This window comes from Caretta caretta, chromosome 10, assembly GCF_965140235.1.
Source record: "Caretta caretta isolate rCarCar2 chromosome 10, rCarCar1.hap1, whole genome shotgun sequence".
In the NCBI taxonomy this organism is placed as follows: domain Eukaryota; kingdom Metazoa; phylum Chordata; order Testudines; family Cheloniidae; genus Caretta; species Caretta caretta.
Window position 1 is genome coordinate 16,712,476 of NC_134215.1, and position 14,628 is coordinate 16,727,103.

General features: G+C 40.1%; 1 protein-coding gene across 9 annotated transcripts in view; it reads right to left on the reverse strand.

Annotated features, from left to right (window-relative positions):
• Positions 1-14,628, reverse strand: part of VWA3A (von Willebrand factor A domain containing 3A) — a 64,805-nt gene that overhangs the window by 47,378 nt on the left and 2,799 nt on the right. For 7 of the 9 annotated variants that reach the window (XR_007358731.2, XM_048866086.2, XM_048866085.2 and 4 more), the window contains 11 exons: positions 14,492-14,583; positions 14,077-14,203; positions 12,684-12,808; positions 12,309-12,383; positions 10,725-10,779; positions 10,065-10,163; positions 8,451-8,557; positions 8,031-8,156; positions 5,153-5,261; positions 4,627-4,692; positions 3,451-3,576 (listed from right to left, as the gene is read on the reverse strand). Coding sequence is in view for 8 of the 9 variants with exons in the window: in XM_048866086.2 (XP_048722043.2) it covers positions 3,451-3,576; positions 4,627-4,692; positions 5,153-5,261; positions 8,031-8,156; positions 8,451-8,557; positions 10,065-10,163; positions 10,725-10,779; positions 12,309-12,383; positions 12,684-12,808; positions 14,077-14,203; positions 14,492-14,556 (1,080 nt within the window). In the remaining variant the exon portion in view is untranslated. The remainder of the gene's footprint in view (positions 1-3,450; positions 3,577-4,626; positions 4,693-5,152; positions 5,262-8,030; positions 8,157-8,450; positions 8,558-10,064; positions 10,164-10,724; positions 10,780-12,308; positions 12,384-12,683; positions 12,809-14,076; positions 14,204-14,491; positions 14,584-14,628) is intronic. The other 2 variants (XM_075132713.1, XM_075132714.1) reach the window with 2 other exon arrangements.

The following is a 14,628-nucleotide window of genomic DNA, read 5'->3' on the forward strand; positions in this document are numbered from 1 at the left end:
ACCCTCAGCTGAAAGGACCACATTAAGCCAGGGGCTCGAATGCCAGAGCCCTGTGAAAGTAAGAGGGGTGGGGACAGGGGTCCCAGCCAGCTGGTGTGTAGACTCTCCCTAGGAGTCCCCAGAATGTTTTGACTTGTTCCTCCCCACAGTTCAAAGAAAGAGCTAAATAGGCTTCATTAGGAGCCTCTTTTGTTATTTTAAATGCTCAATCAGAGCTGAAATCAGTTGTGGTGTGACTGTGTTTCTATCCAGGCTGCTAAGAGCTCAAAATCACTAAGAAACTGATTTGCAGAGGTCACAGCAGAGAGGCAGGTGATAGCAGGAGGTGACTGACAGTCAGCTGGCGAACAAGTGGTTGGTGAGCAGAGCAAGTGGCCAGCAGGGTGGCTGGCGGAGGGGAAAGCGGGTGAGTGGTGAGTGGCTCCTAATGAAGCCTAAGGTGCCTCCTTACCTTTACCCAGGGTGGGAAGTGAACTGTGCAGATGCACCTCTGAACTCTGGGTCTGCACTTACCAAGCACAGCAACTGTGAGAGGGGTGCAGAGAAGGGACAGGCACATTAAAGGGACTTTTGCACATGTTTATGAACCCTGTTTGCAGTGTTTTCCCAAATTAACGCCAAGTTACTTCCCTCCTTTTATTAAAAGTTTCTTTTCTACACTCAGACTCTGTGCTTGCAAGTGGGGAAGTATTGCCTCTCAGAGGCGCCCAGGGGTGGTGTGTAATTTTCCCAGGTTACTGGGTGGGGGCTCGAGCTGGTTCTGTGTTGTATTGATGGAAAGAAACCCCTAGATATTGAACCTGGCCCCGGTTGCTGATGGCTTCGCCTGGCAGAAGGGTTACATATAAATAAATTTTCAAAAAGGGATATATCCTAATTTTACAGAGCACACTAGAGCTTATGGAGAACACATCATGCAGATGGTTCACTGTTGTAGCTTGTGTGGCCAACAAGTTTCTGGACTGACACTGGAACTAGTTTGGAGAAGCATGGCCTTCAAAGACACTATAGTGTGGGTTTGATTCCATCTGGTAATTACAGAGCTGGCAGAAATACATACTGGAGTTGCTCTGCCCTAGTGCTGTCATAGCATTTATTATGTCTATAAACTGCTCAAGAGTTATCTCCTTAAAAAGAATGGAGTTAAATTTAGTCAAAAATCCTATTCTGCGAGATGTGAAACATATCCAGAGAAAGAAACACAAGCAGAAGCTCCTATCAGCTGGTGTTTTCCCTTGTCTTAGAGACAGGCATTTCTAGAGTCCATGAGAAAGTCCTAGTGACACCTGATGGAAGTCCTCTTTAACTGCCTCCAAATCCCCTGGAGGAGAGGGCCCATTCACCTGCACAGCATTGCCCCTTTTACCTACGAGACAGAAAAGCTTACTTTGTTTTTAAAAAAATCTTATATGCATCTAAATTTTAAAAAATAGAGCTGTTAAGCTCATTTACATTAAGGGTGGTAAGTACAGATGATTTATTAAGCTGTTTCTAGGTTGTCAGGCCCCCAGCAAGTACATGATGGCTCGTGTATGTGGCAAAGAAAAAGATGTGGCATACAAGACAACATAGCTCCTTCTACGCAAATCAAAGCCAACAGAAAGATGTGATCAAGAAGCATTTCCATCTCAATAAATCCGTGCAGCAAATTCTTCAGGTGCTTTACAGAAGGAGAGACAGGCACAGGAAAATATCCTTTTTCTTTTTCCCAACCTCACCAAGGGCATAGGGAGGTTGGAAATGGAAATAAATGTTAATGAAGCATGGAGGAGGTCATGGAGCAGGTCCTCAAAGAATCAATCCTGAAGCACTTGCATGAGAGGAAAGTGATCAGGAACAGCCAGCATGGATTCACCAAGGGAAGGTCATGCCTGACTAATCTAATCGCCTTCTATGATGAGATTACTGGTTCTGTGGATGAAGGGAAAGCAGTGGATGTATTGTTTCTTGACTTTAGCAAAGCTTTTGACACGGTCTCCCACAGTATTCTTGTCAGCAAGTTAAGGAAGTATGGACTGGATGAATGCACTACAAGGTGGGTAGAAAGCTGGCTAGATTGTCGGGCTCAACGGGTAGTGATCAATGGCTCCATGTCTAGTTGGCAGCCGGTATCAAGTGGAGTGCCCCAAGGGTCGGTCCTGGGGCCGGTTTTGTTCAATATCTTCATAAATGATCTGGAGGATGGTGTGGATTGCACTCTCAGCAAATTTGCGGATGATACTAAACTGGGAGGAGTGGTAGATACGCTGGAGGGGAGGGATAGGATACAGAAGGACCTAGACAAATTGGAGGATTGGGCCAAAAGAAATCTGATGAGGTTCAATAAGGATAAGTGCAGGGTCCTGCACTTAGGACGGAAGAACCCAATGCACAGCTACAGACTAGGGACCGAATGGCTAGGCAGCAGTTCTGCGGAAAAGGACCTAGGGGTGACAGTGGACGAGAAGCTGGATATGAGTCAGCAGTGTGCCCTTGTTGCCAAGAAGGCCAATGGCATTTTGGGATGTATAAGTAGGGGCATAGCGAGCAGATCGAGGGACGTGATCGTTCCCCTCTATTCGACATTGGTGAGGCCTCATCTGGAGTACTGTGTCCAGTTTTGGGCCCCACACTTCAAGAAGGATGTGGATAAATTGGAGAGAGTCCAGCGAAGGGCAACAAAAATGATTAGGGGTCTGGAACATATGAGTTATGAGGAGAGGCTGAGGGAGCTGGGATTGTTTAGCCTGCAGAAGAGAAGAATGAGGGGGGATTTGATAGCTGTTTTCAACTACCTGAAAGGGGGTTCCAAAGAGGATGGCTCTAGACTGTTCTCAATGGTAGCAGATGACAGAACGAGGAGTAATGGTCTCAAGTTACAGTGGGGGAGGTTTAGATTGGATATTAGGAAAAACTTTTTCACTATGAGGGTGGTGAAACACTGGAATGCGTTACCTAGGGAGGTGGTAGAATCTCCTTCCTTAGAGGTTTTTAAGGTCAGGCTTGACAAAGCCCTGGCTGGGATGATTTAACTGGGAATTGGTCCTGCTTTGAGCAGGGGGTTGGACTAGATGACCTTCTGGGGTCCCTTCCAACCCTTATATTCTATGATTCTATGATTCTATGAATGAGGCTAGCTTTTAGGTAGGCCAGCATTTGTTTTGGTGTCCATTATGGCCACATCCTATGTTTTAAAAATATTTTCCCTGCTGCTCTCTTTTTTGGTAAGTATTTCAGTTTACCAAAATAATTGTACCCAGAATGACTCCATTCAGGATCCATTCAAAGCTTTCCCTTACCATTTGTTAGTATTTATCTGATCTTACAAAGTACAGCCAGTAAATAGCATTTAAATTTATCATTGTGATCTGTTAGTATAATATGTTTTCCCTATTCTGATCATTAATACAGAGATCTGCATGTCTGTGCTATACACAGATTATCTGAAAACAAAACAAATACTGTACTTACATCTTGTACTCTACCAATAACTGAATCACCAATCCTTCCCTGGAAAGTTTCTTTGATGCTGCTGAGAATGTTCTTAGCTTTTTGGGATTCACAAAGCAGTAGATAAACATCGCTACTATCGTAATTCTGTTATGCAACAAGAAGAGGAAAAAAGGTTGAAAGGATTATACAATTCCTATGTTGTATTCAGTGTAGTTGTAGCTGTGTTGGTCCCAGGTTTTTAGAGAGACAATATAGGTGAGGTAATATCTTTTATTGGACCAACTTTTGTTGGTGAGAGAGACAAGCTTTGGAGATGCACAGAGCTCTTCTTCAGCTCTGTGTGGCTTGAAAGCTTGTCTCTCTCACCAACAGAAATTAGTCCAATAAAAGATATTACCTCATCCACCTTGTCTCTCTATGCTTCATAGTAAAACATCAAGCAAAATGCCAGCTCATCTGACACTGACACCAGTTATTTTATGGGCACTACCAATGATGCTGCCTCGCAGAACAGAGTAAATGTAGTTGTAGGCATTAAGATTGTGTACAGAAATGTCTCCCATTATTTAGTGAACATGAAATATTTGAATTAGTCTTCAATGATAAAGCCCATAGCTTTCATGCTACTTAGAAATTAGACCAGTGGTCCCCAATCAGTGGAGCGTGCCCTCCTAGGGTAGCATAGAAGAATGTTCATGGGGCACATCAGGGCCAGAACAGTCCCCATGGGGCAGGGAGGGAGTGCCCCAGCCCCACTCTGCCCCTAGCTCTGCTCTGCCCTGTCCCCAGCCTCAGACCCCGCTGCCAGCCCCCATTGCGGTCCGGCTGGGACCCACTCCCAGCTCCGGCCCCAGACCCACCCCCAGCTGCAGGCCCAGCCTTGGCCCCCTTACCCCGTCTGTGTCGTCCCCCACACAGCTAGGGCCCTGTTCCTGGTCCCACTATATCTGCAGAATATCTGAAGAAGTCTCCTGCACCCTTAGGAGAGCATTCCTGATTCTTGAAAACATTTAAGCATATATTTAATTTTAAGCAAGCTCTTAAGTGCTTTCCTGAACAAAGACTTTACTTACCAATTCTTTTTACTATAAATTGCTACAAAGACGAGAACCTATTTCACCAAGAGTGACAGCATGAAAATAAACAAACAAACAAATGAAAAAGTTGTTCTGTGTACTTCTAGCCTAAACCTACCTCACTCTTTGAAGAATAGCAGTGATAACGGCCTCCAACAACTTCTGCAAGGTTCTTTAGAACAGCCTACATATATGAAGAGAAGAAAAGTTACTTAAGATTTGGGCATCCCAATTTATAGGATTTCTTGTTGCTAATCGGCTCTCTAAAACAAACAGAGTAGCACCCTTAGCTGTGTGTAGCAAGGGCTGCAAACAAATTTAAGATGCTGTAATCTTTTCTATGCTGTTATACTTAGGAATAGGAAAACAACTAAGATAGCCTGAAGAGACTGATAACAGGTGACAAGATTGGTCACAGATAAGCTTCACCTCTGGATTAAAATGCCATAGTTAAACCTCTTCCTTCTAAAGGGGAAATATTTCACAGCACTCACTACTTGAGATTGAGATCCCACAATAAAATATTTGAAAACATAATTTAACACTTCTGTAAATCTATGAATGTACAAAATATCTTAACTACAGCTCAAAAGGAAACAAATGACAGGTCGTTTTTAAGACAGATACAAAGAATGATTACTTACAGGAGGAACATGATTGCTACATTCATACGTAATGGTGTGTATCAGCAGCTTTCTCCCCAAGGTACATTGCTGAATATAGTCAGACAATATTTCCGAAGACTGATCGGGGCTGATGAAAAATGACATCCACAATTCCATCAACCAAAGAGTAGAAAAGGTCATGCTGGTCAAACTGACGTGCTTGTGGCAGGGGTGGAGAAGAAATATCAAATCACAGGAACATAATTTAAGCATTAAGCAAAAAGGGGTACCTGCCATTTTGTAACTTTTTATACATTTGTGTATCTGCTCCCTTTTCAACAGTTCCTCCCTCTACTCTGAAAAGCAAGTTCTAAAATAGTTTCATAGGATTCCATATTTGTCTGTAATGACTTCTGGATCAAATTTGCTTGGTTTACAAGTTCCTGTGTGATGCTAGGCAAGCCACATACAACAAACTTTCCATGGGTATTTACTTCTGCATGTAATTAAAGGCTGTATCATAATGCATATATACAAAGGGGCCAAATTGGGTCTGCCTGGGCAACATTCACTCTGGCATTTCCTAATTTGAGAGTGCTTGACTTTGAAAACTTTTAATCTTCTTAAACCTTAATTTTGTATTTCCTAATTTTTTGTAGTTTAGTTTATTTATTAGAGCAACTTTAAATGATTTTTTTTGTCTTTGAATTTCCTTAATTCTTTAATAGAAATAAAATCTTTTATACCTGTGCTATTTAATTAATAAAGTGCTTACACATAGGTTGCCTTCAGTGAATTTACCTCAGACTATCATTTTTATGGCCATTTCACCACTCAATACCATGTTGACATTGAAAGTAGTTTAATTAAACTGTATTCAAAGATAACTTTTTAAAATGCAACTTCAATTTTACTAAAACTTCTAAATTGTACCAGAAAACTGATTAGGAACTCTCAGCTACAATTTCTCACTTTTTTTAAAGGTAAACATTCAGAAAGCCATACCCCCCAATTTATAAGAAGCAGATAAACAATCTACATGAAAAGGAGCTGGAATTTTGCATCTTATTTTCATATAACCCTTTCTGAGGAAAGGAACAAGCAATAAGAGAAGAAACAGTGCAACTTTCCCCAGTACGCACCCAAAGGGGAAACACCACAAACTTATCCAAACTCAGTCTGCTTTCCTTACAACTCCTCCTGGGACTCTTCTTTGTAAGAATATTATGGGAGTGTGAGGTAAGCCAGCTAGCCAAGGCATCCATTGTCATGACAACTCAAATAAACTGGAGTGAGAGTGACATATGGCTGATGTCATAATGTTCCTGCTCAAGCACCAGCAGGGAGAAACTTAGGTATACTCTGTGTGTGTTGGGGCGGGGGGAAGGAATCAGGCTTCTCTTTCCTCAAATTTCCTAAAAATCATCATCATTCCACACACATATGAATTAGTGGCTGAATGTTGGTTCAAATTCTTCATGGCATGTTTAGAAAAAAAGAGTTTAAAAAATGGTGAGACACTGAGATGCACACCCTGTAAAACAGAAAATTAGGGTGCAACCATAACTCTAGTTTTGTGTACTGGTGTGGTTGGGGAAGCACCCAACAGTGCTAATCCTTGCTGGAACTTCCAGGCACCCCACTCAGGCAGGCTTTGACCCATTGGCTAATTGTGCCTTCAGTCCTATCCCCTTCTGGGGGGGTTGGAGAGGTTTAGCTCCAAAATGTTCTTAAACAAAAAGCAAATCCAACTCAACATTGGGCCATCCACCATTCTTCCCATGGGGTGTCCAGGCCCTTTCCTTTGGGATTGGTTGCCCAACAGTCTCTTACTGTGTGTGGTTTGCTCCCTAGAGTCTAACTTCTCCCTCCCAGCTGCTGCTCCGACTAGTAGGCTCCACTCTATGCAACTGTGCAGGCAAAGCTCCCTTCAGGCAAAGAGCTCCATCTTCCTTCCTGGCCAAGCAGGCCTGAAGTGAGCCAGGCTCCCTCCTTTTAACTCCCCTCCAGGTTTGGCACTGACCGCAGGCATAGCAGGGTGGGGCTAACTGGGCCCACAAGTTCTCCTTAACCCCTTCACTGCTGTTTTGAGACTACTGTAAAACCGTAATAAATCAGACCTGAGCCAAATCTGCAAACCTTTCTTTGAATCTCCTGTGTTGGTGATTCAGTTAAAATGGAATCTGGATCCAGACTACCCCAAAATATCACTTTAGCAAAGCCAACAGTCTCCTCAATGCACCTTTAAAATAAATTTAATAAGTAAATATAATGGAATTAGTCCATATTGGTTACCTGTGCACTCACCAGAGTCCTTTATATATTATTCTTTTCTTGCACTCGTTCATTTCAATTATGCAAACTCTAAAATGGACACCACAGACTGCAGAATTTAAGTCCAAGATCTGTGTCAGATCAACACTGGCTGCTGGCCAAAGCATTGTGGATTCTATTTTGCGCCAATGCTTATGATCAGACAGCAGATTAGTATGAACACACAATGCTACTTTACAGAAGTAATTCCAGAGCCATTCACATTCCCTCTGAAATCCTCAGTGATGCTGATGAATTTTTATTGACACAATACTAGTGTTAGACATTCTATTTATCAACAAGTATTTATCAACAAGAGGACAAATTTGGAAGGGAAAACTATTTTCATATTGTTACAGAGAGGATTAGCAAGTAATAAGGGTTAAAATAGAAAAAGTAGCACACACGTAAATGAGGAAAGAGCTGAGGCATGAATCTTGAAGAAACTGAACTGTTTGAATCTTGAAGAAAGGGGGATGTCAATAATGTCTCTTTAAAAGATAAAAATCTAGCCTAATTTACAACTAGGCGGAAAGTATAGGTCTGAAGCATTTAATTCTTTATGCAAGTTGACATTTATTGCCATTTTAGATAGTGGACCTACCAGCTTCCTACAATAAGAACCAATGAATTCAGTTCCCTCATTGTGAGGACCTTCTTTAAAGCTTTCAGCAAATTACAGCCTCCACCGGGTTGTAGCTCCTGCACCCACTGTCTTGCTTCATCTAGGCTAGGAAGACAGAAAATTAAAAACTTATTCTACACTTAACTAGTATATGGCCTTTTTTATTCAGCATTAAGATCACATACCCCCTGGTTGATGGCTAAGATCTCCTGTGTGATTTACCTGTATGAATGAGCAGACTCATTTGCAATGCAGTCACAATTCATTTCTGTATTTTTTCTGGCAAATCACTGAAGGCACAAAACTACAGTTACAATTCACTATGAGCACAAAACTGCTCCTAATTAAAAGGCGGCCCTGTTTGAAAACCCATTGTTATAAGCTAGGAAACATACTTACACGCGCACATTGACGTTTGTTGGATTCTCCCATAGAGATGAAATTTCAGTACCAAAGGAGAGGAAATATAACTGTTTCTTATAACACAGCTGTTCATCTATTAGACACTTAATAAAAAATATTAGTGAGTTAATATCCCTCCTATTACTGGAGTTATGTACAAGAAAAAAAATTGTGATTTGCTAAAGTCAGTTCAGACTGTAGTATTCTGAACTACTATATAGGAGAACTTGGCTCAGAACTGAAGTGACACAGATTTAGTTTTAGTTTGGCACACTGAGAGACAGCAACTTAACCTAGTCCTTGTGCACCATGCTGACATAGTATTCCTATTCAGTTGGTTACATGGGGAAACACATACTGTGTCAATTTCATCAGCACCCTTTAATAAACAAGCAAATGAGAGAGAAATGATATTGATTCAGAAAGCACATGTTCACCTATTGAGCTGTGATCATAGGAGCAACTGAAAAAGAATGAAGCAGCTATGATAGGATGTCAGATAAAAGTAGCTTTCACTTCTAGGGCTATACCTTAGGTAGGTTATTCTAGGCCCTTGTCAACCAGAGAGTAACAATTTTCTTGAAGTATCTTTACTTATGCTGCACAAATTATCAAAGAAGTAGGTGCAGTCAATTTTAAGTAACCTTCACTGGTATATGAAGAAAGATTGTACAGAGAAAGCTTCAAAACCAGAAAATATAATTGTTATTGTGACATTATAGTGTCTACCTTTAATAATCCTCATTAGAAACACTTTGTAAAAATAAACACAGTTTTGTTTCTTTTGGAAGTTGGGGAAGAGACTGTAAGACAGCAAGGTCCTGACCCAACAAAAAGCACACTTTGCTGCATCCAAGTGCATAAGCACAAGTGCATAAGCACAGCTGCATCCTATTCTTTATAGGCATAGTACTGTATGTACAACTTGGCTCTCAGGTACTATGAACTATTTATTTCTATTATGTACATTACTCTAGCACAGGGGTTCTCAATCTTTTTCTTTTGGAGGCCTCCCCCCAACATGTATAAAAACTCCACAGCCCACTGTGTCACAACAACTGTTTTTCTGCATATAAAAGCCAGGGCCAGCATTAGGAGATAACAAGCAGGGCAACTGCCCAGGGCCCCATGCCACAGGGGTCCCTACAAAAGCTAAGTTGCTCAGGCTTCGGCTTCAGCTCCAGATGGCAGGGCTGGGAACCCTGGGCTTCAGCCCCACGCTGCGAGGCTTCAGCTTTCTGACCTTGGCCCCAGCAAATCTAACACTGGCCCTGCTTGGCGGCCCCCTAGGCGCCCCCGGACCGCTGGTTAAAAACTGCTGCTCTAGCAGATGCTTTTGAAGCACATCTGTCTGGGGTTGGTTAATATTTGAAGTCAGATCTTCAATTTTTGTTATTGTGGCAGATGCTTAAAATGTTTGAATCTTGATATTAAACAAATAATTTCTACTTTAAAAGTGATTAAGGTAAATCTATACATCTCCAACAAATTAACTGTTGATACTTAGAGTAATATGTAAATAAGTGATTATTACACTTACTTTCTTCCCTGCACTCAGAGAATCTTATTTAACTTACTTTAAGAGTCAGAGTCTCTTTCAGAATTATTTACCAAAAGGTCTTTCTGGAACTCAAATAGTCGAGGTTCACAACTTATATCAGATACATCAACCAGGAGTCCAACTTTGTTCCCTTTTATAAGGCCGAACACCTAAACATATAAAATGTTCATTTAAATATTTTGTGCTGATCTAACATTAAATTTCAGTATGTACCTCTTTATGCTGCCATTTTCATTTAAAATATTACATATTTATTATCACTGTTACTTTTTAAGCATTAAAAAAAATGAGACAATGGCAGAGCAAAGAGAAAGAGATATGAGTTTTGAATTCTACCTTCTGTTCTGAGTGGGCAATACTCCCTCTACCCCTAGATGACATGTTTGTTACTTGAGAAAATGAAGGATTACTCAGTTCCATAGTATCCCCATCATGCCAGTCAAGGGTGCTAGCTTTCTGGATGCTGCCGATACGCAATCCCTGCTTATAAAATAGCCGTCTGAATAAAGGCTCAAAACATATCTCAAATGAAACATCTATCAACTGAGAAGACAAAACATAGCTCCATTGTGCTCTAGTTACTCACAATATGGGAAAAATACAAAAAAGCTTTCTGGGTGGGATTCTAGACAACTATTAAACAGTTAATATATCCTTTAACACCATATGCAGGTTCCCCTTTTAAAAGCATATTAAAAAGTTAACATTACCTTTCTGCTGTCCTCCAACAGCCACTGAATTCGCTGGTGATAAAGTTCAATTGCTCTGACAAAATACAGTGCACACATTTAAATAATGCATTCTCTTAAACGGTATGTCAATTTAAGTTCAGATCTGTTTTTATCATCGGCCAAGTTTTCCATCAGGTGCACAACCGTCGTCTATAAATATTCTATTTACAACATTCTCAACTGTGATACAGCACTAGTGGCTGCAGTGTTAATTATTTAAATACTTCTTTCTCTAAACTTGTTTATTGTTTAAATATCTAATTGCCTTGAAAAAAATGAGATCAACAGAATGCTCTTTAATTAGTTGTGTTTGGATAAAGTGTGTGATGTGTGTGTGTGTGTATGGATGAAGGAAAGTTCAGCCAAAAGTCAAGTCAATTCATCCTATCTATTTAGCTTATTGGCTGGAGATTTATTTAATTCAAACCATACAAACTGATTTTTTTTTAAATGGTAAAGTCTCTTGATTGTGGGACAAAAGGAGCAAATTTATCAGTATTGAAAAATGTTTTGGTGATTTGATTACAAAACCTCTTTTTCAATTATTTAACCAATTTTAAAGGATTTATAATTGGGGTGAAACTTAGCATTTGCTGTCCCAGCCCTAGAACAAACTGTTTAAGAATTATTTTTAAATAACTTGCTTTTTAACACCATGCTCATGGTTTTAGAACTGAGAAAAAGTTAAAAGAAAGGATTTTTATGAAAAAGCTCTTTACTTCCCTGGAATGCAAGCCTATTTTTAATTATTTTGACCAAAATTTTGCAAGCAGCTCATTCACAATGCACAAATAGCAAGTCCTGAAAAGGAGCATCCTGAGGAATCTGGGTCTCTGTACATGATATATGGCAGTAGACCTAGGAACTATCAGACATATGTATTTATGGAAGATTGAAAGGATTACTATAATATTATTCTGCAGTATACTGAGCATATTTATCAGATCTGTTCTTTAAATGTAAATGTCCTTGATTTTTGGGGTTTGTCTCACAATTTTAGTGACTTTATTGCTGTTGTGGTTGATTATAAACTGTAAATGAGCAGAAGTTTATGTAGAAAGAGCTCATCCTTCAAACCTCAAAGAAAAGAGTTTCTTCCTCCCTCCCCAAAACACACACACTTTTTTAGCACACCAGGCCATGTGGCTCAGGTCTCATAACAGGCTATATAGCCTTTCACTGTTAGGTCATCAATTTGAAACAAACCCAGGTCAATAGCAAACAAAAGTCATTACCCATCTGATGGATGTTCAGAGGCCTATCTGAGGTGAGTTGATTGTTAAGATCCCACTTGACAGGTATCATCACAAAAACCACCATGGGTTCTAATGGACACCGAGTGAACCCATATTCCCCAGCGATTGCCTTTCAACACTGAGGTACACTAGAGGGGCAGCATGGGGGAAGCTTTCAAAGCGGCTGTTTATGTTTCATTTGTTGCATCTCCAGGGTTGATCCAGCCCAACATCAGACATGAAAAAAATCTCATTTTACAACTATTTAAGTTTGGAGGAAGGAAATCACTCTTATACTTTGAAACTGTAGCACATATTATATACTTACTCAGACAGCTTGGCTTCAAAATTAACAACTGTCTTGGCAGCAAACTCTATCTGTTCTGTGGCATTTCTTGAATTCCTAGAATGAAGTATATATTTAACATGAATAATATAAGCAAACTGAAAAGGAGTACTTGTGGCACCTTAGAGACTAACCAATTTCTTTGAGCATAAGCTTTCGTGAGCTACAGCTCACTTCATCGGATGCACCCGATGAAGTGAGCTGTAGCTCACGAAAGCTTATGCTCAAAGAAATTGGTTAGTCTCTAAGGTGCCACAAGTACTCCTTTTCTTTTGCGAATACAGACTAACACGGCTGTTACTCTGAAACCTGTCATAAGCAAACTGATAGATTAAGAAGGGATGGCACTGTACTCACAAGACAATATTGCCTTTCTTTAGGAGATCTTCTAACGTTAATTGCATGGATTCTAAACTGTGGTTTCTTAGCCATTCTTCTGTGGTTTGCACCTCACTGGATTGCATTTTCCTCTTTTGCACTCTCTGTAGATCAGAAGGAGGAGAAAAGTTAAAAGGTAGGGATTAGAAACAGCAAGTGTTGTTCAAATGTTGCCAGTTCTGAGGGATGGCAGGAAAGAGGTATTATTTAGTAATTAAATCATTGATACAAATCCACTTGCAGCAAGCAGGAGGCCTTGGGATCTAGAACAGAAGGAATGCTGCCTAGGGTGTATTATGGCAGACACCAAAGAAGGTGTCTGCTACATAGTTTCAACAGGCATTATAGTCTCTTATTTCCTCTTGGAACATAATAAATTAGACGCTTATTAGTAGCAACATACTAGTGCCCTTTTGCTCCTACGTGACTATTGCTGTTATGGGGAGTGTCAACAATTCACAGTATGGAAAGTGTTCTCAGGGGAAATGTTGCTCATAAGCAGTGGTTGCATTTACAAGGTGTTGCTGCAAACAAGCATCTACTGTGCATGTAATTCAACATGAAGTATTCAAACAAATAAATCACTGTGATGCCACTAGAGGTCACTGTCCCCCTTCATTTTCCTGTTTCATAATAGCTTAATTATTCATAGAATCAAAAAGAACTATAAGCTATTCCTCTCTCTTTCTTTTCTTTATTATTTTTTAAGAAATAACCAACAAAAAGGTAGGAAGATACAAGAGTTCTGTTGTTACATGGAGAAGAGAATAACCATTAATGACACTGGAGATGATTTTATTGTGTATAATATATACATTTGCTGACGTAAAGCACTGATATTCATGGAAGTTGATACCTAAAGTACAGAAAATTAGATACTCAATAGTATTTGCTCTCATTTCCTTCTCAATATAAACCCCACAATATGTGAAAAAGCAAACCATGGAGCAGAAGGCAGGTGAAAACTGCAGTCAGAAAAATCTTATTTTGTGAATTTAAACAACACAGGAATAGCTGATAAACACAGCAACATGTAAATTAAAATAATTATTATAATGGTTGACCTAGCTAGTCCAGAGACTGCCATTAACCTGAGAGTCTCTGGATTAAGTTTAGAAGTGTGAGCAACAAGGGTGATGTCATGGTGGGAGTCTGCTATAGATAACCAGACCAGGTGGATGAGGTGGACGAGGATTTCTTCTGGCAACTAAGAGAAGTTACTAGATCACAGGCCATGGTTTTCATGGGAGACTTCAATCACCCTGATATCTGCTGGGTGAGCAATACAGCAGTGCACAGACAATCCAAGAAGTTTTTGGACGGTGTAGGGGACAAGAAGTGAAGGATATCCGTGATAGTGATATTTGCTTACCAGAAGGTCTTGTGTCTGGTTGATGTGAGTAACCAGTAATCCATTATCGGGCTCCAAATCTGTTATTGTAATATCATGCCAGGATGGTCGGCCTCTCACTGGAACTGTGCCAGATCCCACGCTTACCCTACAAAATAAGTTTCAGAGTGGAAGCTGTGTTAGTCTGTATCAGCGGCAGTTGTATGCATCACTGAGAGTGCTGTCGCACTGTCAAATAGTCCATTTATAACATAGTTCATCATTACCCATAAGAATTAAACATTCTGGTTTCTGTTGAACAACTAAGAACTCTTATGCTCCATTTTAAGCATCCCAATATACATATGCATGAAAAAATGTAGTTTGCATCACCAGAAATGTATATTTCATTTCCATTTAAGCATTTCCCCTAAGGATTTTGCAACAACATCCTTACCCTACTTTTTCCAAAAACTGATCATTGTCCAGTAACTGAGCCATTTTTCTTGTTTGTGCATCCATTGTATTTATGACCAAAGATTTAACCTTCTTTAAAAAAAAAAAAAAAGAGACATAGCATTAAAGAGTGGAAGT